Source organism: Engystomops pustulosus, chromosome 3, assembly GCF_040894005.1.
Source record: "Engystomops pustulosus chromosome 3, aEngPut4.maternal, whole genome shotgun sequence".
NCBI lineage: Eukaryota > Metazoa > Chordata > Amphibia > Anura > Leptodactylidae > Engystomops > Engystomops pustulosus.
Window position 1 is genome coordinate 96,359,330 of NC_092413.1, and position 27,150 is coordinate 96,386,479.

The 27,150-nt window shown below is 41.8% G+C and overlaps 1 protein-coding gene across 20 annotated transcripts in view; it reads left to right on the forward strand.

Annotated features, from left to right (window-relative positions):
- The window catches only part of EPB41L2 (erythrocyte membrane protein band 4.1 like 2), a 99,621-nt gene that overhangs the window by 26,900 nt on the left and 45,571 nt on the right, over window positions 1-27,150 (forward strand). For all 20 annotated transcript variants that reach the window (XM_072141533.1, XM_072141536.1, XM_072141529.1 and 17 more), the window contains exons 2-5: window positions 7,511-7,983; window positions 8,408-8,608; window positions 23,624-23,728; window positions 26,918-26,960. In XM_072141533.1, coding sequence (XP_071997634.1) covers window positions 7,525-7,983; window positions 8,408-8,608; window positions 23,624-23,728; window positions 26,918-26,960 — 808 coding nt within the window. In that variant the 5' untranslated portion in view covers window positions 7,511-7,524. The remainder of the gene's footprint in view (window positions 1-7,510; window positions 7,984-8,407; window positions 8,609-23,623; window positions 23,729-26,917; window positions 26,961-27,150) is intronic.

Genomic DNA, 27,150 nt, shown 5'->3' on the forward strand with positions numbered 1-27,150 from the left:
CAAAGTGTCAGTGAATAGACCAGTGCAGAGTAAGGATGATGGCACACGTGACGTTTTGAAGGTGTTTTTGGCCAGTTTTTAAGCAGTCCGTTAAAAGCATGCGTTTTTGACAGGGTTGACCAAATATCTTAATTCAAACTGGTCAAAAACGTATGCGTTTTTTGACGGACTGCTTAAAAACGGGCCAAAAACGTGTTCAAAACGCCACGTGTGTCATCACCCTTTGAACGCATTTTTAATTTTTTAAAATGCATACGGTTTTTAACGAGCTGCTTAAAAACTGGTTCAAAGGGCCACGTGTTCCGCCGGACTTAAAGGGGTATTCCCATCTGGGCATTTACATTTAATTAAATTAATTTGCCATATGTAAACATTTCTTCAATTGGATGTTAATTAAAAAAATGTTCCTGTGTGAAGATAATTTCTCATAAATGTAGTCATGTTGTCCCTTAGAAAACAGATAGCTTCCTCGGATACGACCACGTCATACTCTGGCAGCGGTGGCCAGACTTGCGCTATAGAGTCCTGCCGGACCACCAGGATTCAGCAATCATTACCACAGGGTGGCTGTGCGACATGCAGTAACTCCCGGACATTTTATATACAATAACCTTTTGTTTCTTTGTGCAATCCCTCCAGCAGAGGTGGCCGTATCCGAGGAAGCCATCTCGTTTCTAAGGGACAACATGGCTACATTAATGAGAAATTATCTTCACACAGGAACATATTTTTTAACCCCTTAAGGACGCAGCCATTTTGTAGCTTAAGGCTCAGCCCGATTTTTTGGATTCTGACTTGCGTCTCTTTATACGGTTATAACTTTTGAACACTGTTACTTATCAAAGCGATTCTGAGATTGTTTTTTTCCCCACATGTTGTACTTCATTTTAGTGGTAAATTTTGGCAGATAAGTTTTGCATTTATTTACAAAAAAAAAGAAAATATGATACATTTTTGGAAAAATTTGCCATTTTCGAAATTCAAAATCATTGCGTTTTCAGGCAGATTGATTTACCACCTAAATAAGTTGCTGAATAACATTTCCCATTTGTCTACTTTACATTTTCATAATTTCTGAAATGTCTGGATAATTTATTTTGATGTCACGCGGCTTACAAAAAGAATATCGCTTTTCCGGATTTTCAGAATTGACTATTTTGGGGATAAATACAGTTTGGAATGAAATTTTACATATTTAGCATCAAAACCCCCTATATAACCAACCCATTTTCAAATCTGCACCCCTCAAGCTATCAGAAACAGCTTTTACGAAGATTGTTAACCCCTTGAGATCTTCATAGTAATTGAATCAAAATGGAGGTGAAATTTAGAATGGTCATATTGTTCCCTTATACGTTCATTTAGCCCTAAAATTTACACATTTCCAAAAGATAAAAAGAGAAAACCCACCATACAATTTGTTCTGCAATTTCTCCTGAGTACAAAGACCCCCCACATGTGGCTGTGACTTGTGTTATGGGGGCACAGCGAGGTGCAGAAGGGAAGGAGGGCGCTGCAGCTGCCAGGATTTTAGTTTCCTCATTGGCCCCTTTTGAAGGCTATAAAATTTTCGCTTTTTCGTTATTGGGGCCATGTGATGCCATTTTTTTTGCGGGATGAGATGCTTTTTCCAATGTTACCATTTTGGGGTTTGTATCACCTATTGTTGAAAATTTAGGAACGTTTTTTGAGGACAGGAGTAGAAAAGCATCAATTCTGTACTGGATTTTTTACTTCTTTTTTTTTTGGTGTTCACCGTATAGACTAATAATCATGTTATATTTATTCTATGGGTTGATACGATTACGGGGATACCAAACATGAATATATTTTCTTACGTTTTACTAAATTTGTCAAACAAAACCCTAATGTGGGGAAAAATCTATCATTTATGTATTGCCGTCTTCCAAGTGGCATAACTTTGTTACTTTTTTGGCTACGGAGCTGGTTGATGGCTTGTTTTTTGCGGGACATGTTGTACATTGCACCAGTATCATGTCGCAGTACATATGGTTTTTTGATCACATTTTATAGCATTTTTTGTGGGATTGAAAAGGTAAAAATCATAATTTTTGGAGGGTTTATAACAGTTTTTTTTTACGGCGTTTATCATGCGGGTTCAATAATGATTTACTTTTATTCTACGGGTTGTTACGGACGCGGTGATACTATATATGTGGGGTTTGTGTTATGATTTAGACTTTTTTTTGAGTTATATGTCTCTTTATATGTTTTGGGGGTTTGGGGCATTTTTAGTGATTTATGACTTTATTTTTTTATTGAATAACTTTTTTTTTTACTTTTTCACTTTTATACCATGGGACATGAAGAAGCAATCATCTGATTGCTTCTTCATGATAATATTCTGCAATACTGATGTATTGCAGAGTATTATCAGTGTCAGCCTATACACTTGCATAGGCTGGCACTGTGCCAGTAAGATGACGTCACAGACGCCATCTTACTGGCAATTCTTGCAGGTAACTCTGGGGTCCAGATCGGACCCCAGAGTTACTATAGCAACGATCGGCGCACCCCGAAAACTGTTCGGGGGGGCCGATCGTGGGGGAAAGATCCCCCAGATACATGTTAGATGCCGCGGTCGCGCTGACCGCGGCATTTAACGGGTTAAGCACCCGCGATCGGAGACAACTCCGATCGCGGGTGTTACACTGGGGTGCCGGCTATCAGTCACAGCCGGCACCCCGTCTTTCCCGATGCCGGTTCGGCTCAGATCTTGAGCTGAACCGGCATCAGCTCAGCGTCTGATATATCGGACGCTGAGCGCTAAGTCACTGCGCTCAGCGTCCGATATATCGGACGCTGAGCGTTAAGAGGTTAATAACATCTAATTGAAGAAATGTTTACATATGGCAGATTAATGAAACTGAATGTGAGTTCCCAGATGAGAATACCCCTTTAAGTCGCTTTCACACGATGTGCTGCATTGCATTTTTGACGCATTCCAAAGGCTTCAGCCATGATCACATGCTAAGGTTACATTGCGTTTCCACTTCATCTGCTAAAACACAGTGTAACGTGTGCCACCAACCTAAGGCCGGCGGCACACGTGGCATTTAACGGACTGCTTAAAAACGGCGCGAAAACGGGTTTAAAGCGCCACGTGTGCCGCCGTCTTCAGGGAGCGTTCTTGAACCATTCTTGGTGCGTTTTTAAATGTGGTTTAATGTGTTTACCAGTTTTTCTTCATTTCTGGAAGCATAAGCAGCTGTATTAACATTTTCACAACAATTTACAAATCCAGAATTGAATAAAAACTGATTCAAACCAGCTAAATCCATAGTAAACAAAAAGGCATTCTTCTTAAAATGCCTACGCTTTATGGCTACATTCACACTCCCGTTGCCCGCCATACCACTGCACGGCGGGCACACAGCAGTGCCGGGGAGAGGAGGAGGGGGAGAGCGCCGTGTATCTTTCTACTATGCAGTCTATGGGGGAAGTATATCGGCTGTATATACGTCGGCCTTATATACGCTCTCCCCCCCCCCCCCCCCCCTCCATATGGCAGTGTGAATGTAGCCTAAGGGTGATGGCACACGTGGCATTTTGAACCTGTTTTTAGGCCCTTTTTTGTAGCAGTCTGTCAAAAGATGCATGCGGTTTTTGAAAACGCATCAGTTTTTGACAGGTTTGACCAATTATCTTAATTCAAACTGGTCAAAAACGGTTGCTTTTTCAAAAACCACATGCTGCTCAAAACGCCATGTGTGGCATCTCCCTAGGAGTGTTTAAAGATTGACACATTGAGGGTGCAGTAGCACGTGGCGTTAAACACATTCGTTTCAAAATGCAATGCAACAACTGAAGAGAGATTTGCCTAATAAAATTGATGTTAACATTTACTTCTACAAAACGCAACCGTTAACTTGATGTTCATTAATGCATTGCATGTTAAGAAAATATTAACATGTGAGTTAACATGTGCATTTGGACCCTATTTTATAAACACAAATGTTGACATCGATTTTAATTGGTCAAATATCTCTTCCGCTGTTGCATTGCATTTCGGAACACATGCATTATACGTCACATGTTAATGCGCCCTGATCCATGCGATTCATGCGCCCTAATCCAAGTCCCTCCCATTGTATTTGAATCGTGTTTCAAAATATGTGAACGCGGCTGTATACAGATTTGAAGTATATTCCAGATTTGTTCCAATCACTGGTTCTACTAATTTACAGTTTAAAGTTCAGTATAGAAGTGAATTGCCTGTGATGAATGTGTGTGCCAATCTAGCAGGGAAACCTTCTGATAAGGAGCTGTGTGATCCTAGACTCCTGTAATTGAGGAAGTAATGTTTCCTGGAAAATTGCTTTTAGGGCTAAATTGTTATAAATGCGGGCAATTGCTTACTGTTATGTGTCTCACAGTACAAATCTGGTGCCATGTTGTAAGTACAGATTTATGTGGTTTTAGTAAAATATGCACAAATAGTTTCTTATTCTTAACAGATGTTATCGCGTTACAGCTTTTGGTTTAGGTTTGTAACAACTCTTGTATAGTAATAAAAGCATCCATGCCTTGCACCACCCTTATTGTTCTAGGTCTACTATAAAGGGAGGCGTCTGTAAATTGTTATTGTGCCAACTTGTAGCCAGGAAGCGTAGGTTTACATTTTCTATATATTAAACCCAAAGAGACCTTTAAAATCCTTTGGTTTCCCCCAGTGCAGTTTATCTCCTGTTTAAAGGATGGTGGTAACGATAGATTACTGGTGGTCCGACCTCCAGGACCACCATTAATCTGGAGGAAGACTAAATGTCCATTTAGTGCCAGTGTAAATGTCCAGTGGACTGCAGACATATTTCTGGAGTTTATTTATAGCATTGTAGCTTCATGCAGCTGTATGCTTCTTACTTCTAGACACAACATTAGAATAGTATGGGTGAACCACAAGTAACCTTTCCTTCTGGGAATTGTGAATATTTTATGCTTCCCAACCTTCTTAGGCATGGCTCCGCAAGACTGAATTGTCTCATTCCCACAGAATCCTTCCATTTCCAAGCAGTTTTTTTTTTCAGGAATTTCATTCTGGAATGGAGCATTTTCAGCTGGGTTGTTATTTAGCGTAATTGATTATTTCCTGGCTTGTTGCCTGTATGTTGTTGTTGACCATTTTCACTTATGCTTGGGAATTGGGAAGACGTAGAAATTAATTATGGTATTTGTGTAAGCAACAAAAAGGATATGTTTCCACAGTTTCTTTTATGATGTGTTTGATGCTACAACCGAGTGTACCTCAGGCTGCATTCACACCTTTTTGTTTAAAAAATTGTAAATGCAGATCAATTATGTTTACATTGACTTTACGTTATTGTGATGTAAACTATATTAACACAATGTATAGGCAACATGTGAACCCAGCCTAACTGTCCCACCAGGGCTGCAGAATTTAGGGTGGTGACACATGGCGTTTTTATGGCGTTTTTGGGCCGCTGGGCGTTTTCAGATCATAAAAACCGCATGTGTTTTTGACAGGTTTGACAAATTATCTTCATTCAAACTGGTCAAAAACACATGCATTTTTTACAATCTGAGACTGCACTAACTAAACACGGCCTAAAAACGCCATGTGTGTCACCACCCTTAGGTCCAAGGTCAGGTCAGGATATTCACAAGGGACACAGCTCTCAGAAAATGTACAGAGCTCAGTCCCTCATCCTTCAGTGTACTTTAATTGATTAGTAGTCATGGGCACAGTAATAAAGATGTCCATATAGGCTTCCAGTCATCAGACATTTTGAGCTAGGATTGTCTGTGGACATCTGTTCATGTTCTTTCCCGAATGTATTTCAATCGCTGCGCATAACTTGTCATGTAAAATTTTTCAATAATGGAAAACCAGTTTAACTCATATCTTATGGATGGGCCATCAGTTGCAGGCTGCATTCACACAACTGTTGGGGGATGTGTATACAGCCGCAAGCTTGCAGTCGTATAAGGAGCAAGAAGGATTCTTCCTCTTCAGGGGACCCCGGAGGGAAGCTACAATCCAAATGTCTCCTGCTTTCTATTGTATTGGTGTTTTCAGTACGCCAATATGATTGAAACTTGTAAAACAGCAGAGATCAATAGGTTACTGCTTAAATTGTCATGTTGGCACTTTGCTACATAAAAGTGGGTTTTGGTTGTAGTTTGGGCACTCTGTATCTAAAAGGTTTGCCATCACAGGTTTGTCCTTAAGTTGAATTTTTATTCAAGTCGGGACTGTATATTTTAGAACTGTAACCCCAGCCAAAAATCTTTTTGGTCTCTGTGACAATTAGATATTAAAAATTGTCGTGAGAACCAGGATTAACAATAAAGCTTCATTACAGACACCTGTAATAACTGTTATAGCTGATCATTGTAGTCTAGACTTTTGTTTGTAACTAGTGGTCGTCTGCAAGTCAGGGGCCACCTGTAGTGCAACAGTGGGACTGGCAGTGTAGGGACAAGGACTTAGTGATACCCAGTTAGATTTTTCAGCAATAAAATAAGTCAGTATTGATGCGTATTGTAGAGTTCTAAGAAAAGATGTTCACATATTGACTTGTTAACCATAGTCATTGTTTTAACCCTTTTTCTCCATTTCCGTGCACTAGTTTTTATGGCTTTCACTGTGTGGTACCAATAATCCTTACCCATTGCACCTTTGGTCAGTATGTTCGCATACATAAATTTTGTTTTGTTTGAAGACCTTCTGATTGCCATAACTATTATTTTAGCCTTCCATATATATATAGTGGCGTAAGGGGGTAATTCTAGGGATTGGTGTAGGTTGTAGTATTCTGATGAGTATTTGTTGGACCGGACTGAATCCAACACACAGATGTAACATCTTTCCATTATACTTTCTCTATTACTAAGCCGGATCTGTGTGGATTTATAATCTATACTCATAGATTTTTGTCCAGTCTTTATTTTCTCACTAGTTTAGTTGTCAGTGGTTTTCTTGTGTTGCTATGCACATACTGTAAATTATATTATAGATTTCTTTGCTTAAACCAGAATATGCGACCTCTCTGGTCTAGGAAGTGTGACAGTGACTTTTGCCTGATGCCTACTGATGCTTGTGTTTACTCCCAGGGTTTACCTTCTAAAGAGAGTAAAGTGTGCCAGAAATGGTCTCATGCTGTAATGTGTTTTCATTACATGGGCATTGTCCACCAAAAAACATTACATTGGAAATCACTGGAGAAGGAAGGTGTTTAAATAACCTTCTATCATATGGCTTATGTCATATAGAAATCAGAACAAGAGAGTGTTGATGTCACTGTGTGTGACACCCAACTTCCCTTTCTTATTTTTCAGTACATATATATCCTTCCTTCCTCCATTCCACTGATTTCTGCTTATATTATCCATAACTATGTCGTCTTTGGACCATGATCTTTATAGAGATTGTCATTCTGTCTTAATGTTGGCCCCTGTTTACTCACTAGTTAAATTGCATGTATGTTTTCCTCCTGATATTAAGAAACTACCTTACATCTCATTTCAGCAACATCTGAGACCATGACGACTGAAGCAGCTAATGCCATCGAAGTAAACGGCTCTGAAAATCCTGAGACCCCTCAGAATGAGCCCGATGACTCTCCAGCAGAAAAGATAGAGGTCAGTGACAACCCTGGGAGTACAAACCCTGGAGAGGCGGAACAAGTAGATGTACCTAAGTCACCATCATCCCCCACCAGCCCTGGGCAGAAGAGCCCAAGCAAACAGAAAAAGGAGGCACATGAAAGCAAAGGGATATCCCGCTTTTTGCCACCATGGCTAAAGAAGCAAAAATCCATAAGCCAGACTGAGCCGAAAGAAGAGAACAAAGACCATATAGACGGTTCTCCTGAGGAAGAGCCTGAAAAAGAAGCTGAAGTAAACAATAAAGAGGAGACATCAGAAGAGGCTCAGCCTGTGGTGGCAGAGGGAGCACCGAGTCCTGAGAAGAAAGCTGAATCCACCACTGCAGACATACAGGTAAGCATCCCCTTCCTTGGTCTGCACAAAGTATACCATCATAGTAATAGTAATACTGTATGTGGGCTTGTTTGTCATGGATGTAAGTTATCTTGGTAGGAATCCTATACAGGGTTTGTCCTGATTTCTCCAGTTTTATCACCTCTTTATTTGCTTCATGATTGTCTTTTACCCACTCTGCCATCTCTGAATACATAGGGGGCATTTTCTGTTGACTGGCACATGCCAAGAAAGGGGTCACTTAGACTTCCTATAATGTCAAAGGGGCACTTTATGGTGACTGATCTATAGGTATACCCATCATATGTATTGTAACCACTTACTGTTGTACATTCATGGTACTGACTAAGATAGTCTTTCTGTACCCCTTATCTCCCCTCCATCCCCATCTTACTCAGTTGTATGTTGTTCTATTGCTTTACAGGTGTCTACAGAGGGGAACACAGAACCAGAGACTTTGAAATATGATGATAGCGAGGGCAAACAAGAAGATGAAAAAGGATTAAGGGATAAAGTTGCAACTGAAACCAAGAAAGATATTCCATCTAAATCTCCCAAAAAAGTGAAAACTGTCCGATGCAAAGTGATCCTGTTAGATAAAACTGAATACATCTGTCAAATAGAGGTGGGTACTGAGATGACAACACAGGCCTGCAAAAAAATTAAAAATTCAAGAGTCGTTTTGATTATAACACCTAATTCTTTATTTTTTTTGGTGTGCTGAATCTGAAAATGACCTCAGTTTTGTCAGAGGACATCGCATTTTTTCTGAAAATTTAGATAACTATGTTAAAGGCATTACTGCGAAAGCCCAAAGTAAATAGACATTTTAATAACACATTTTTCCTGAAAATAATTTTTGAACTGAAATGAGCTCACTAACGTTCATTAAAATCAATTCCTTTTCCCTGTGAAGCTCCTCCTTGTACAATTACGCTTGTGAGTAGCATCCTGAAGGTCTCTCTGATGCATCCAACAGTAATCTGCCATCATTGTAATGCTTCATTTTCCCTGGTATCTTCTTTCCATTCCTTTAATGTCCTGGTGGAATTATTCACCTTGCTCTTAACTCACAGCTCCCAAATTTTCAAGAAAGTAGTCAAGGTGGGAATATAGGAAATGCACTTTCAAGCTCATCAGGCAACCTAATGCTTTCAGCAATCATCCCATGATTTTTTTTGTAGTCAGGATCTTTGTTAAAAAAAATTCTTTACAGCCTCTGTAAAGGGAACCTGTCAGCAGAAATGGATCTAATAAACCACTACCAATATATTGTGAACACCTGAACACCTTCCCGAACATGTCTCTTTCATGGTCCAGAAAATCAACTTTTGAAGTGGGATGTAAACTGGTTGTATAAAGTCAAGGAGGCAGAGATTTTAAGGCAAGTCAAGCTCTCTCTTCCTCAGAAAGCCTCCTTCACTGGAACTGATGATTCTGCATCCAGAGGTATCACTAACCAGATATCTTGAAGTCCGATGCACAATGTCGTAGGATGAGGTGTCACGTAGGACGAGGTGTTCAGAGCTCCCCCACTTTGACTTTAGTGTTAAACTCTCTGCCTCCTTGACTTTATACAACCAATTTACATCTCACTTCAAACTTGATTTTCTGGATGCCACCACTCTGTTCCATGAGAGGCAAAAACTACAAGATGTTACGCTGTTTGACAATATACCGGTAGTGGTTTATTAAGCCAATTGCTGATGACCATTTCCCTTTAAATGCAATCCACCCTTCTTTTTGAAGATCCATCATGTTATTGACAAGCTATTCTGGCTAATGTCTGTTCCGACGAACACATTGATGCAATAAGCCAACTTTTATTACTGGGCAAAGTAAGGAACAAACTCCTTTTCTCGATGTCCAAACCATGAAAAAGATACTCCCAGTAACAAAAAATTCCTGCTTTTAAGCCTTCATCCGAGTAAGATTCAAGTGTCTTACTAAATCATTTTTCTTCTCCTGGGTAAAAAAAAACTTTGGTATCATCTTTAAAGGGGTTGTCTGACATTGGTAAAAACTACTAGTGATCTGGAGGGGGCTATGAAATAACCCTATACTTGCTTCCCTCGGCACTGCTGGTGTCCTGCGCCACTGTCTGCCCCTGTCCTGCCCCTTTTTTCTTCAAAGGGCCACGCCTCCCCTGCTCTGACAGGAGCCATGCCCCTGTAAACAAACAGTATACAGGCAGTCCCCGGGTTACATACAAGACAGGTTCCATAGGTTTGTTCTTAAGTTGAATTTGCATGCAAGTCAAAACTGTATATTTTATAATTGTAGCTACAGACAAAACTTTTTTTTTTGCCCCAGTGACAATTGGAGTTTCACATTTTTTTTTGCTCTAATTGGACCAAGGATTATCAATAAAACTTCATTACAGACACTTTACTATAGTCCCAGACTGCAATGATCAGCTGTAAAGTCCGTCTTTAACTAGGAGTAGTCTGTAAGTCAGGGGGGACCCCCTGTATAGTATACCAATATGTTGTTTTGTTTTTTTTTTTCATTTTTAACACTCCAAAATACATGGAAATTATATGAAAATAATCAAACCGCTTGTTAGTCGCAGAGCTGATGTGTGTTTTGTCCTGTAGTTTCCACCAGCAGGTTATTTTGATGCTTGCGTCTGCACCGTATTTGACCTGTTTTGCATTTATAAACGGGGATAAGTAATAACTGTCTGTTATCTGGACACCACCAGCACTGGAAGTGACCCCTATTCCTCTTCACTGGGGTGACTGCCTTGTGGCGTTTAAATGGCTTTTTAGTACGTGGTACTAACATGCACATGCGTACTATGTGCACACCCCTACCCCTATAGAATGAAGCAGCCTTGTTCATACTGCTATCAACCGTGCTGTGATGAGGAATGTAGGCTCAGGGACCCCGATTGCAGTAATATCTATTATTCCAAGATACAAACACCACGTACTGTGGCACAAGTCATGCCTATTATATCTGGCTTAGTATTGCTTCCTAGCCCCTCTAGAAATGAAGGTTATGATTTTACTTTCAAGGACTTTGGGAATGATCAAGAAAGGAACAGAATTGGCTTTGAGCAAGAGGAGAGGATGGGCACATGTAGCACTTGCGGCAGCATGGTATAAAAATAATTTTAAGACTAGCATGTCTCAGCTGGAACACTTAGTGTGCTTCCGATATACTGTTCATGAAGCCCTATGAGGCATTTTTATCTTCTTTTATGTGCTACATTTTAAGCACAAGAGAATGTGCAGATAGTTGCTGAGTGCTATTGAGTTTACACCATTTTACCGGAGTGCTCCCCTTTGCTCTCCACTCCTGTCATTGGCAGCAGTCTCTGTTGGTAGACATTGGGTGGGCAGCTGAGACTAGTATTTACTTTAAGGCGCCAAACTCCTTCTCTTAAAGGGGTTTAGGGCCTGGTTAGGTAAATAAATAACCACATAAGCTCCCCATTCTCGGTTCCCACGTGTTCATAGGAAAACCCCTTTAAAGGGAACTTGTCACCAGAAATGTCATTTTTTTGTTGGTGGCAAGGTCCAATAGCCTATGCTATGCTGATCTTTAAAATGCCATTGTCTGGTTTCAGAATAATTTCTGTAGTTTAGTTTATAATGGTTTACTTTACAATCCCTGGCTCCCTGCCAGCATGTGGTGAGTCCCAGGGGAAGGGCAGCTGCAGCCTCCTCATGTATTCTTCCTCTCCTCCTTACCATCCCCCTACATCCCTTGTCTGCTCAATGCAAATGACAGGGAGGGGAGACTGACACGGGCTGCAGTTGCCCCTCCAGGACTTGTGCTGGCAGGGAGCCAGCTAATGTGAATTAAACTTAATAAACTACTGAAATGATTGAGAAGGCATTTTTAAAATCTGAACAGCATAAGCTATTGGAACCTGCCAGCAGCTAACAATGACATTCCTGGTGATTGGTTCACTTTTAACCCTGCCGGAGAAAAATAGCTTCAGATCACATCTTTGAGAACTATACCTGCAATGGATACACTACACTAGCCCCAGTATTGTGGAGAGCTCTCCTTAGAGCAACGCAGGGTCAGTGCCGTAACACGGTAAAATATAGGACATATGTATTGCTGTCCTATAATTCTCTGTGCACAGTTACAGTGCAATGAGACTTGTGCTTCCAGTATCGTGACTAGACTTCTATGGGTCCGATAAGCGGGCGAAAATCCTGTGGCCGCATATCGGTTACCATTACGTTCGTGTCAATGGCCCATAGGGTCTTGCCGTGTTACAGTATTTTCTGATGCTGTTGAGATTTTATTACTGTTTATCAACTTTTTTTTTTTTACTTTATCTTTGAACAACTCATTCATATTGGTGTACGGCTAAACATTGTGTTGTCTGTGTCCGCCCATGATTTGCCATGAGTATGCCAGTAACACTTAGGTTTTGCCTCAATACATGTGCTGAGATTACCAGAGCGTATGCCTGTACCTAGTTAACTTCCACTTATGAATGATGTTTTGATGACATTATATTAGGAATTTGCTGTTTGTTTTATATGTGTTCGGCTACATTCACACTGCCTTTGCCTGCCGTACCGTAGCACAGCGGGCAACGGCGGTGCGTGGAGAGGAGGAGGTGGTGAGCGCAGCTCACCCTTGCCACTCTCCATAGAAAGATATGGCGAACAGCGCCGTACTACGGAAAAAGATGGGACATGTTCATACTGCTCCCGTATGGCGCCGTGCGACCATTGCCGTCTATGGGGGATGTGTATCGGCTGTATACATGTCCCCCATACGACAGTGTGAATGCAGCCTTAAATCCTGAAATTTCTGTATGAGAGTCAGGATGGCACAATGTCAGTGGGTTAACTCCTTAGTAATCATTATTATCTGGCAATATGTGCAACACGCTCAATGGTTATCTCAGGAGCTGTTTCATATACAATCATTTATACAATGTGGTCCTTCCGCCTGAATGTAGCCTTAATCCTCAGATAAATAATATCCTTTTCATGACTACCATATGGCTGCACTCGTTTATTTCAATGTTTCAGCTAACTCAATGTAGCCATTTTCAAGCCTGATGCTATTCCAAAGATATTCTCATTTTAGGCTATATTCACACTGCCGTTGCCCGCCCGTACCGTACCGTAGCGGGCAACGGCAGTGTACGGGGAGAGGAGGAGGAGGTGAGCGCAGCTCACCCCCGCCCCTCTCCATAGCAACCTATGGCGCCCCGTATTACAGGAAAAGATAGGACAGGTCCTATCTTTTCCCCGGGTACGGAACGGTATGGTGCCGCACGTGTGCTGCACCGTACCGCTCCCGTAGGGTGCCGTGCGCCCATAGGAGTGTATGGGGGACGTATATCGGCCGTATATACGTCCCTCATACGTTCGTGTGAATGTAGCCTTAAAGCAGAACAGAACTGGAGAAAGATTGGACCCTGTGCGATAGAGCCTCAATGGGCCCCTTTGCAGTGAACGCATTACAAATTCGGACACCAAAACAATCTCCTGTTCACTAAAATATTTACTAGTTTATCATTCCAAACCACTCCCTCATGGTTATTTTACAAGCCCCCCTCACACCCTTTGGATTCAATAGATACCCCCCGCCCCTCATGCCCATCAATTCCTTATGTACAGCCTTATGTGGGCCCCGATATGCCCAGTGCTGGTGCCGGCCCTGCTAAAGGCCTATGGTCATGGTAGCGTTAATGGAGCCCATTGATTGATAATGTTTATGGAGGCTACCGCTTATTCAGCTTTTAACAAATGCTTGCAGTCATAGGTGATCAAACATTGGTTAAATATTTTTATCCAAACCCTCCCTTTATATCTTTCACATGCCCTGAAAGTTACATAGAATGAACCTTGTAAAATGTTTTATTTCACTTTACTGTATAATGATTGATTTTCCACTCTTTCATGGAAGGACTTTTGTAATGGCGGGTGCCATCTGAACCTGGCAATCTGTTCTTTCCCATTGTAACATAGTAACTTGCCTTTTCATGTCACACATTGCTGGTAATGGCCTCTGCAGTGATGGTGCAGATTCCTTGTAGGATATAGTGACATGTCATTTCTACTTGGCAGCGTAAGAGTGTGCGGAGAAGGAGGAAGCAGAGAGACGACCGCTGACCTATATTTATAAATCCCTTCCAAGTGCTTGATATGCCGTTCATCCACCTGGAAACAGCCAATTGTGCAATCTGATTACATGACGGGAATAGGCTCTTAAGTGATCTAGAGACGCGCCATTCTTCTCTCCTGCCGCTTGCTGTGCTTGGACATCTCTAAAATGAATATTTTATTGGGGGCGGCTGTAAGACCGTCCTGCATGGCTACATGTTAGTTTGGCATCTCTGAGCATCTGATGCATATTCAAGCTGACATTGGATTCATCGCTGCTTGCATTTCGGACCATTTGTCGCACACCCCAAGGAAATAACCTTCCTCTGCACAGTTTGTAAAGGAGAGCTTTTCTAGTTGTATAACGCATATTTAAAAAAAGCGCCACATTTTGCTTATGGTCATAATGGGGTTTATCATAAATATACAGCACTAAAATTCTACAAAACCTCTATTATAACTATATAATAATAATAATGAATCTTTATTTATATAGCGCCATCATATTCCAAAGCGCTTTACAGATTATTGGGTACACATACACAAACAAAGTAAGACATTACAGAGTAATTACATGGTCAGTAGGGATGAGGGCCCTGCCCAGAAGAGCTTACGATCTATGAGGATAAATGGGAATACAGAATTGTCCAACTTGTATCAGTTTGTTTCTTCCAGGTTTTATAGAACATATTGGAGGCAGGAGCCCTAGGGGGTCACCTGTTTCTGCAAAATCCATACACTTGTTACATGCTCTGGGTTAACTAGAATGTAACGGAAAGGGCGATGAGGTCAACTTTTGTTATTACCTGGATGGGCTAGACTTCCATGCATTAGAATGGGCATCAGTATTCCTTATGGCTGTTGACACAAATGATTATATGGCCACATTACACCACTTATTGGAAACTTTGGTTCTCAGTACTAGAATATGGAACTTGCTAGACAAGAAATAGACAATGGGTTGTAGAATTCAGTGTGGTTCAGTGTGTTTTTTTTTTTTTTTTTAAATTTCTTTTTAACATCAGTAACTTCTACAACGGGACGGTTCCATACTACATGGTAATGCTGAAGAATAAAACCAAAATAATCTTTGCATGTGTAAAATCTAGTGCAATGTTCTATGGTGGTATTCCTTTTTTTATATTCTACCATTTTCAATACATTCCATAGACATTGTGGAATTTGTGTACACCCTACCTCAGTCACCAAAGTGGCATTCACTTCTTGTTCCATTGTAGTCCTTTTATCCTTGTCAGCTAAGCAGCACAATAGTGGCAGTGTGTAAGAGTCCTACACAGGGAGGATAGCAATGTTTCACTGTCTCTGAAGGGCAGACTAGTATTGAATCCAGTATTCTCTGCTGGCACACCACAAAATATGTTATATTTCTGGATGAGATATTGCATACCACACATAACAAGGCGTTGTGAAGAATAACTGGGAGACCGTATTTACTGGTATGGGGCGTTGCGGTGGGGTTGTGTGAAGGTCCGAATTCAATTCAGTTGAACAGTGGAGGTCTGTTCACATTTTTTTTGCTATCTTGTGACATTTGTTGTTAACATCTTTAGAGCCGTAAGGCAGGTTATTAAAATCTCTCACCAAGTGTTTCTTTGGTTTTATTGGTGTCTTTTGATTTTTTTTTTCTATGTTGACGTATTTTGTAGTGTGTGAATTTTGGCTGTGGAAACTTCATTCACATACATTGGATTCACAATGTGGAAATTTTTGATGACTTTTAGAAAAAAAGTTCTCGTTTACTTTACCATGGGCAACTCAAATATGTAGTAGATAAGGTAAAGTAGGAATTACCTACCTACATTACCTGCTAGTGTTTGTGTGTGTGTGTGTAATCCTGTAGTGTTCAGAAATGCACTGATTTGTAAATGTATCTAAAGGCACCAACAATTGTGTTGTGGACAGAGATCACACTCAATTTATTCCTCGTAGAGTATAAATACGCCAAGTGTTGTCATACGGCTGCTTTTTAATACAATACATTATAATAGATCAGTGCCCATGGGTGTTATTTTATTGGACCATGCGTTGGTTTTGTTAAATGGTAGAGCATATCGATCTATAATTCATAAGTCTGTGAAAGTGATGTGGATTGTCCTAAACAAATGTATGTTAAGGTTAGTTTTTCACTGTTGACTAATGGCTGGGTTGTGGTCATCTAACACGGTGTTCCCTGGGTTCTTGGCCCAGGACTGGTCCGTGGAACACCCGGTACCAGTCCGCGGCCGACCTCTGTAAAAACCAAACAAAAAATACTCATATTCCCTGTTCCCATGCAGCAGTCTTCTCTTCCTTTTACTTAATTTCCACTCTAATGCACTTCTAAATTGACGGTGAGCGTTATGATGTCATCACATTGGGGCACAATCACTTTTCCCCATCACCAGAATTCACAGAAAGTGCATTGTCTGACTCCAATGCACTGTGCCGTGATTCATTAAGATTGTGCGCCCGATATCCTGCTTGTGTCGCTTCCCCGCTCGTGTCCCCCCACCCACCGGTTCATTGAGAAAATTCATGTTTACAGCTGGTCCCTGGGCAAAAAAAGGTTGGGGACCACTGATCTAACCCATCAAGCAATAATAAATAAGCTGCAGATTCAAGACTTGTATCTAACCTGCAGCCAAGCTGCCCCATGTGTCTCCTGGCTAAGAGCTGCACTCACATGGAGGAGTTTGTAAAGCATTGTGAACACATTGGGGCAGATTTATCAAGCTGTCTGAAAGTCAGAATATTTCCAGTTGCCCATGGCAACCAATCACAGCTCCCCTTTAAAATATTCATGAGCACTGGTAAAATGAAAGCTGAGGTGTGATTGGTTGCCATGGGCAACTAGAAATATTCTGACTTTCAGACAGCTTGATAAATCTGCCCCATTGTGCCAAAAAGAGGACTGAATGGTAAGATGATGATGATAGCAAAAGCAAAACACTGTCACTTTTGTCAATGTGCACATGTGTTTAAGCCTGAGGCATTTGCAATGTGTTTTTAGTACAATGAATTTTGCCACGTGAATGCAAACCAAAATGTATCTGGACACAGAGTAGATGTTCACATTACATTGATAAAAAATTACATGGAGAAAATATATATATATATATATATATATATATATATATATATATATATATATGTGTGTGCATACGCCTATATTTTATACAGTACAGTAACTGAAATGGTTTTGGCTACACTTTAGTTAAATTAGACAACCTACATATCTCTCTCTCTCTTTTGGCTACTTTTGCCACTCTGAGGATTCTGTGTGTTTTTAAAACAGTTGTTCATTCACCTTTATGTGTATATTAAAATATTTTTAATAGTTTTTGATTAAAAGTTAATTTCTAAGTTCTAGGATATGGGCATAAGACAGTCCTACACAGTTGGTGTTATTAAGGAGATGTTGAGTGCCACACCAGCAGTATATAAGGAAGATGCATCGGAAGGCAAAACTGTTCTAGTCGCCCATGGCAACCAATCAGAGCTCAATTTTCCATGGTTTCCTTTGGTTTCCATGGGCACCTAGAGCAGTTTTACTACAGACCGTTCTGATTCCTGTTGCAGAACACATGTGCCTAGGAAAATGTTCTTGTTTCTAGGAATAAAATAGTGAAAACCTGCTGACATAGCAATGAGTTAAATGTGACTATTTGCACTGGTAGTTTTGGACTTTTGTTTCAAGCACTTGTTAGGACTTGAATCCTTGCTTAGAACCCCTTGTAGTAATCTGTTATATCTAATGTCTTGGCCTTTGGTATATTTTCTATCATGAGTGAGAAGGTTTTGCTCCTGTTTTCTTGAAGTGTTTGATCGGGTGCAGCAGACGTAGCTGTAAGGTTGTGCTGCTGAGTAAATAAAGGCTTGGTGGCTTTGTCTTTTCTTTTCCAGGTTTTATGCACACAAACCACAACTACCAAGTGAAAGTTTGTTTTATGGATCTTTACCCCTTTCTAAACATTAGGGTTTTGTTCAACTGAGAAGCTCGTGAGAAAGTATGGCATTTTATGAAATGATTGGACAAAAATCATAGATGGTAGGAATAAGAACTTGGATATATAATCTGTAGTCTGAAGCATGAAGGAAACCTTTTTCACAACATTTTCACATATGCAGGCAGTGACAGGTTCCTATAGAGCCCTATTAACTGACACCATTCTTTAAGCTAAAAATAGTTTCCCTTGCATCCACATAAATCAACTTTATATTATGTTCCCTGGCATCGGAGGAAGCATGCCCTGCATGGCCAGTCCCTCCCATCTACACATGCCCATGTCCCATGCCTCTTCTCTGCATGTCATGCGACCCGAGTGACATTATCACAAGTCCTTTAGCCTCCTAACATTACCAAACTGTACACCATGCATATATCTGATCACATGAAATCACAGCAGCCTCCATGCACTACTTTTCCCATCCTCCATGGAGGCTGCTGTGATTCCATGATTAATTAGATAAATAGGTGGAGTAGACGTTGGAGATGTAACAAGACCTTCGATGATATCATCCTGGTCACATGACTTCAAGTGCCCAATGATGAAACGGAGCTTTCCAAATGGCAGATTTCTGGCTCATTAGGCTCTGCTCACTAAGAATAGCAGACTCTTCTGGCTGCTGAATGGCTTCCTATTGAATATGATAGGGAGCCGCAGGCCAGTCAATCACCCCACATCACTTTTAACCCAATTTGTATCGAATTTAAGGGGGCACAGTGAGCCGGTTAGGGGCGAGGTTAAGTAAACCATCTGCTCACTGATGGAAGCCAGCTCGTTCGCGAATGACACATCACTACAGTCAATCATTAACAAGAAGGCAGGGAAGTGCAAGTAAAATTTACTGTGCAGGACTCACATCAGGTGAGTTGCATATAAGTTTGCAAACTGATTTTTGTAACATTGCAGCTACAGAAAGGAACCATTTGGGAAAAAGGGCAATGCCTTTTAATCATTGTCTGTAATGATGTATTTATGTTGGTTGGGTTAATTTGCACGGCTTTGACACCTTCGCGACCGAGGACGAACTATATCGTCCTCGTGCTGCTAAGGGTTTATGGAAAGGGCTCACGACCTGAGCTCTCTCCATACACAGCGGGTGACGGCTGTATAACACAGCTGACGCCCGCCTGTTACTGCTCAGTGAAAGCGGTAAAATCCAAGCCAACAAGAATGTGGCGCAAATGCGTTTTTTCAGCATTTTCACTGCATTCAGAATTGTTTTGCCGCTTCCCAGTGCATGGTATGGAATAATAAATACCATCACTATGAAGTGCTATTTGTTACACATAAAACAAGCCCAAACACAGCTCTGTACATGGAAAAATAAAAGTTACATATTTTTGAAGGTGGGGAGTAAAAAATGAAAATGCAAAAACGAAAAAGGGCTGTATCCTTAAAGGGTTAAAGTGTCTATTTTGTCACCCAAACTAATCACTAATGCACCAGTATGACCCCTCTTTCATCATAGGAGTTGAGTCCTGTGACCTCAATTTTGAACAGCCACACATTAAAAGTCTGAGGGGTTGTCAGTCAGTCTCTGTCAGTACCATTGACTTTGAATGGTGCAGTGCTAGCATAAGTGTCCTGTCACTCTATTTAAACAAACAATGCTGAGCTGCTAGGTATCAGACCATGTATAACCTACCTGCGGTTTGAAGTTAGTGGGAGGCAGTTCTTGAGAAGTAGTCCAATCACAAGAAAAGAGGCATCCTGATCCCTGGTTTGACAATGAATTCTGGAGCAAGAAATTAAATTCAGATATCACATGCTTAAAAAAAAAGTGATATTTTTATAATAGAAAAAAAATAAATAAAATGCCCGTAATACACCACATTTTCATTGAAAAATCAAAGTATGGTATGGTATTACCACGTACAATAAATCTAAAGCAATACTGAACACTCACAATGAACACCATTTAAAAAGAAAATGGGAAAACTTCTTGTAATATGATTTTTCATAAAATGCCCTTGCTAAATATGTTTTAAAAAGCGGTCAAAAAAAGTTTTTGTGCCCCAATATGATACCACTCTCCGCAAAAAAAAGTCCTCAACTAGCTCTACGGGAAAATACAGTTATTTATCTGAAAAATTGTCAATACTTAAATACGATTTTCTCCAATCTTGTTTTTTTTAAGTAAAATTGGGCAAAGATAAGAAACTATACTAAACTATATTAATACTGTATCACCGTAATCCTAGTCAACCAGAATAAAGATAAAATATTTTTATGTTATGGTGAGTGGCCCAAAAAAGTGCTCCACAAATCCATAATAACCCAAACTCTGCTTATAAAAGAGTACATATAAAAATATGAAAGTTAAATCTCTTCCATCAGCCTGGCAGCGGCGGGTCCGTACGATGTCACAGGCTCTGACATCAGCCGTCGCTGCAATAGTATTGTGTCTGATGTCAGCGACGTCCGAGCTGTGCACCGCACGGACCTGCTGCTGCCGGACTGATGGAAGAAAAGACCTGCGGGGTTATTAGGCTGTGACCAATGCACTTCCCACCCTATGTTTATCCTTGAGTCAATAGGTTTTCCAAGTTTTTTGTGTTAAAAGTAGGAGTCTGTTTATATTTGGGTCTGCTTATATTCAAGTAAATACGGTAGCTAATAAAATCTCATGAATAAGCAATAGACCCTCCCCAAAAATGAAGCATATGCACATTACCTAAAAATATAAACATCTGCTCTGGATGGCGCTGCTTTCATTCAATGCTTGACCACCTCCCCATACACATTTACCACCACATATGGGGTATTGGCATGTTTGGTAAAAAATTATCAATATCTGTAGAGCATTTAATCCAACGTCAACGTATAAATGTTGGCCTAAATGATTGTATTTTCCCCAAAAATGACAGCTTAAGAATTGCACTTCCATTTTGTTTTAACCCATGTGTTTTACATATGTTGAGGGGTGTACATGGAACATGGAAACATAAAGCAGACATTCGGGAAATATTAGTTATCAAGCTATTTGTGTGGTCTGACAATATTTTTGCCATATTTCCTTTTTTCTTTTAAATGTGTGTTTTTTGTTTTTTTTTTGCAATAAAACTTTAAACTAGTTTCGTGACAAGTTGTCAGATTTTAAAAATAGGGACTGGTCACAAATGTGAAAGCTGGTGTCGGGGGCAAGAGGTTAAAGGGAAAAGGTGTATATGTTTTAGAATGGCCTAGAAAAGGCTAGACGTTAACCTGTGGTCCGACTTAAAGGACATCTAAAATCAGATTTATTGATGGGAGATTGTCCTTAGGGACATGCTCGTTACCTTAGGGGGCTCTGGGCACTTGTTTTTGTTATCCAGTAAAAACTACTTTATAAAAATATGTAAATGAGCCAGAGGCTCTGTGACCTACATCACGCCTGAGTGCCTTCTGACTCTGGCCGCTCACAAATTATGCATGCCCCCATTATCTGTATTGACTCCTTGTAATGCCTGCTAGCTCTGAAGATGGCCGGTAATGTCACGTTGCTGTCTGCAAGTCTAGCATGTGTAGTAACACTTTCCTTATTTAGCCGGCTGAAGACCATGCAGCACCTCAAGGAAACCCAGAAGCACCTTTGTCCATGGCAGAGGAGGAAAGATGGTGACGTCACTGGCTGTCTACAGTGTTAGTAGGCGGTCTGAACAGTGAATTTGGATTGTGGGGACCGGCATAATTTATCATTGGCTGGACCCAGAAGGCGCTCCATTGACACAGATTGGAGCGCCTCTGGTTTATTTGCGTCATCGGATTCACATATCCGTTAAAAAAGGAAAGTTCTGGGAAAGGGTGTATGGAGAAGGCTCACGGGCTGAGCGCTCTTCATACAGGGCGAGTTTTTGCTGCTTAATGTGTTTTTTTTTTTTTTTTTTTTGAAGCTATTAAAACAATAGAATTTAAAAGGGTATTCCGGGAATATGAACGTCTGACACAAAAACCGATGATGATATAAATAAATGAATATAACAAAACTCAATGTCATTAGTCACAAAATGGAGCTTAAATAGTTTGATTTTATGATTTACAAAATGTATGCCTTTCTAGAGTAGGTGGAGTTATCACCAAGATGGCTGCCACTGGAAACTACAAGAACTACAAGTTCCATGATCCTTTAGTTCTCAGTAACCCCTCCTGCTCTGCTCCCGGTGATGATATCACAGACTTTCTTGCTCTGTTACCATAGTAATGATGTGTAACTGCCATCACCACAACACTGTCCATAGTGAATGTACTGCAACCAACCGACTACAGCCAAACATAGTGGTGATCACATGACATCCCCAGGCAGGTGCAGGACATGTGATATGGACATGTGACCGGCGGCCATTTTCTGTCCTGTGTCTGCTCTGCAACGGACCGCGCCGAGGAAATTAACGGACTGATTAAAGGGCCAGTAGAATTTTAATTCTTCATTACAGTGTATGGCCACAGCATTTTCTGCTAAAGGGAGCAACATTTTAAATAACAACTAATTACACATTAGCTTATATTTTGAGTACCCATTTGTTTATGAATTATGTTTATTCCTGGAATACCCCTTTAATAAAAATTTAGTATCCACCTGATCGTAGCGACCCAAAGAATAAAGGGGAGATTTAATATGTCGAGCACAGTGAAAGCCGTAAAAACGGAGACTGCAAAGCACAAATGTTTGGGGTTTTTTCCTGCAATTTTCACTATTTCAACACATTTGGATTTTTTTTTCTCTCTTCCCAGTACATGCCATACAATATTAAAGGTGTATTCCAGGAATAAGCATAATTCATATACATTCATATAATCCTTAAAATCTAAACTAATATGTAATTAGTTATTTAAAATTTTGCTCCCTTTAGCAGAAAAATGTTGTGTACATACACTGTAATGAAGAATTAAAATGCTACTGGCCCTTTAATTAGTCCATAGATTTTTCTCCTTGCGGAGCAGACACAGGACAGAAGATGGCCGCTGATCACATGTCCACATCACATGTCCTGCACCTGCCTGGGCAGGTCATGTGATCATCACTCTGGCTGCAGTTGGTTGCGATGCATCCAGTTTGGCCAGTGTTGTGGCGTGACACATCTCTGTGAGGTAATGTACAGGGATGGCAGTTACTCATCATTACTATGGTAACAGAGAAGGACAGTCTGTTACATTATCACTGGGAGCAGAGCATAAGAGGGCATGTTGGTGATAACTCTACCTACTTTAGAAAGAACATAACATTTAGCAAATCATAAAATCAACTTTTTTAAGCTCTATTTTTTTTTTTTTTTTTGTTCATTTATTTATAGCATTTGGGGTTTTTGTATGAGACCTTCATATTCCGGGAAAACCTCTTTAAATTCTGACACTAGGAAGCACAATTTGTGGTATACATTTTCTTTGCATGAAATAATGCAAACCCTCAAATATACCAGGTTGTGCGGTAGGAGATTGTGTGTGTGTGTGTGTTCACATCCATTTATAACACTCACCTAACATTGGACATGTTCAGGATTATTACAAATTTAAACAAAATGACACTTTATTTTCAACTATTCAGATTTCTACTTATTTATTTTTCAGAAACGTGCAAAAGGACAGTCATTGTTTGTGATGGTCTGCGAACATCTCAACCTACTGGAAACGGATTATTTTGGACTGATCTACTATGACAACGCAGAGCAGAAGGTATGGATGTCTTCCAGTGTCTCTGATCTCCTAAGCAGTGTCTGAGACCTGCAAGTCAGGGGTGACATGATGTAAGGTCACAGCGGGTCAAGTCTGTGTGAGAGCTGTGGTGCCCTCATTTACCCTTTTCTTTATTGGATTCCATCAGATTTACTTTGTAGTATGTTGTCCATATTGGCCAGCAGTTCTCACCCCTCTTATCAGCAGTATTTTCTATATGTTTTCAGTCAGCAGGTCACAGAGCTTAAGGTTAGTTTAGAGTCTGCACTTTATTTGCATTTTACCATCGATTTGTCTATACTTGGAGCCTAAAACCTGCTGATGTGGCTCTAAAAGGAATATGTTTCTGAATGTTTTAGCATCAGCCTTTTTATCCTCCATCCATCCATGTTGTGATAGACTAGCAAATTCCTGTTCCTTGCCTGGACATATTCTTGTTGTAGATTTTTCCTCAGGGAAGCTTGGAGCACATTGCATTGCTTCAGTGCCTTCCCTGTGATGTGCTGCAATAGGGCTTGATGTTAGGAGCATCTCTTGTTTTTTTTCTTCTTTCATTTATGTCACTTTTTTTAGAGTCTTAAAAAAAATGAGGGTTTTTTTTTTTTTTTTCTTGGCACGGTTTCCCTCTGATTCAAATTTTCCTGTCGGGGTTGTTGCCTTTCTAGATTAAAATGCCTTCACTTCTGTGACCTTCAGCCAAAGTTGTGTTGAATGCTGAATGATCTGTTTCACTTGTCCCAGTGCAGTCAGTACAGTGACCCATTTATGAGCCAGCTGTTGTGCGGGATTGCAGCTGCAGAATGGGTAAGCTGAATGCCAGGCACTCTTGTGCTCCGGGCATCACAGAGACACCGAGGCACAATTGTAAAAGTACCAGAAGATGGGGCATCCCAACAACCCCTGACATCAGTATTCTGTGCAGCCAATAGATGCAGATAAACAATACATGAGAAAGTACTATACCTTATAACTATGTGGTTAAAGGTTCTAGACGGCATCTAATTATAAAAGGAAATCTCGTACTTAACCATTCACGGTGCAAGGTAGCCTCAGGCAGTGCTAATACAGGCATATGTTTATTTAACAGTTTTAATAAGATGGATTAGTTATAAAATTAAGCTTTTTGCTTTTATTTAAATGCAGTGCAAATGCAAACTTTTAAGCCTCCCTCACTTCACTGCACCCGTCACCAACGATCTTTGCTTGCTCAGCCCGTATTATAAGCACATACATTCTCATTATTTAAAACCTATTTTCTACTTTCTTTGGGAAAATAGATACAGTATATACTTGTGTATAAGCCGAATTTTTCAGTACAAAAATTGTGCTGAAAAATCTCACCTTGGCCTATACACGAGTCAATTAAAAAAAAAAAAAAAACTTGCATACTCGCCTTCCGGTGTCCCCCGGTGCTTGTTGCGGCTTCCCAATGCTCGTCGCAGCTCCTCTTATGTCTTCTTTATGCTGTAACAGCCGGGAGAAACACGTCCACACACAATGATGCCGCTGCATATGAAGTCATAGTATGCACCGGCCAGCAGAGCACAAGGACGCATTTCTGCCGGCTGTTACAGCAGAAAGAAGACAGAAGAGGACCACGCGACCCGGTTGGCTGTATGCTACAGGGGCGCTGGCTGGCTGGCTGTATGCTACAGGGGCGCTGGCTGTATGCTACAGGGGCGCTGGCTGTATGCTACAGGGGCGCTGGCTGTATGCTACAGGGGCGCTGGCTGTATGCTACAGGGGCGCTGGCTGTATGCTACAGGGGCGCTGGCTGTATGCTACAGGGGCGCTGGCTGTATGCTACAGGGGCGCTGGCTGGCTGGCTGTATGCTACAGGGGCGCTGGCTGGCTGTATGCTACAGGGGCGCTGGCTGGCTGGCTGTATGCTACAGGGGCGCTGGCTGGCTGTATGCTACAGGGGCGCTGGCTGGCTGTATGCTACAGGGGCGCTGGCTGGCTGTATGCTACGGGGGCGCTGGCTGGCTGGCTGTATGCTACGGGGGCGCTGGCTGGCTGGCTGTATGCTACGGGGGCGCTGGCTGGCTGGCTGTATGCTACGGGGGCGCTGGCTGGCTGGCTGTATGCTACGGGGGCGCTGGCTGGCTGGCTGTATGCTACGGGGGCGCTGGCTGGCTGTATGCTACGGGGGCGCTGGCTGGCTGTATGCTACGGGGGCGCTGGCTGGCTGTATGCTACGGGGGCGCTGGCTGGCTGGCTGTATGCTACGGGGGCGCTGGCTGGCTGTATGCTACGGGGGCGCTGGCTGGCTGTATGCTACGGGGGCGCTGGCTGGCTGTATGCTACGGGGGCGCTGGCTGGCTGTATGCTACGGGGGCGCTGGCTGGCTGTATGCTACGGGGGCGCTGGCTGGCTGTATGCTACGGGGGCGCTGGCTGGCTGTATGCTACGGGGGCGCTGGCTGGCTGTATGCTACGGGGGCGCTGGCTGGCTGTATGCTACGGGGGCGCTGGCTGGCTGTATGCTACGGGGGCGCTGGCTGGCTGTATGCTACGGGGGCGCTGGCTGGCTGTATGCTACGGGGGCGCTGGCTGGCTGTATGCTACGGGGGCGCTGGCTGGCTGTATGCTACGGGGGCGCTGGCTGGCTGTATGCTACGGGGGCGCTGGCTGGCTGTATGCTACGGGGGCGCTGGCTGGCTGTATGCTACGGGGGCGCTGGCTGGCTGTATGCTACGGGGGCGCTGGCTGGCTGTATGCTACGGGGGCGCTGGCTGGCTGTATGCTACGGGGGCGCTGGCTGGCTGTATGCTACGGGGGCGCTGGCTGGCTGTATGCTACGGGGGCGCTGGCTGGCTGTATGCTACGGGGGCGCTGGCTGGCTGTATGCTACGGGGGCGCTGGCTGGCTGTATGCTACGGGGGCGCTGGCTGGCTGTATGCTACAGGGGCGCTGGCTGGCTGGCTGGCTGGCTGTATGCTACAGGGGCGCTGGCTGGCTGGCTGGCTGTATGCTACAGGGGCGCTGGCTGGCTGTATGCTACAGGGGCGCTGGCTGTATGCTACAGGGGATTTGTAAAATGAGGCCTGCAGAGAGGGGCAGCATGTCATTGCATTTAAATAACATATTCAACAAATGTAAAATGTGGAAGGGATAATGTTATGTGTTTTGATTCTAATTTGTATTTTTCATTATTAAATATTAATTGGTTTGCTTTTACTTCTTCTAGAACTGGCTGGATCCAGCAAAAGAAATAAAAAGGCAAATTAGAAGTAAGTCTTGTCCTTTCCATGTCCTTTAAAATTTATGAAGATTCCATTAAAACTTTTCACACATCTATCTGTCCATGATTTATGTCACTTTTTGTGTCTTTGTTCTGTTGCACAATTGTCTTTGATTTTTTTTGATGTCCATTTTTGTTCCATTTTTGGGATGGTTACAATGTTACCCTTGATTAGTGAT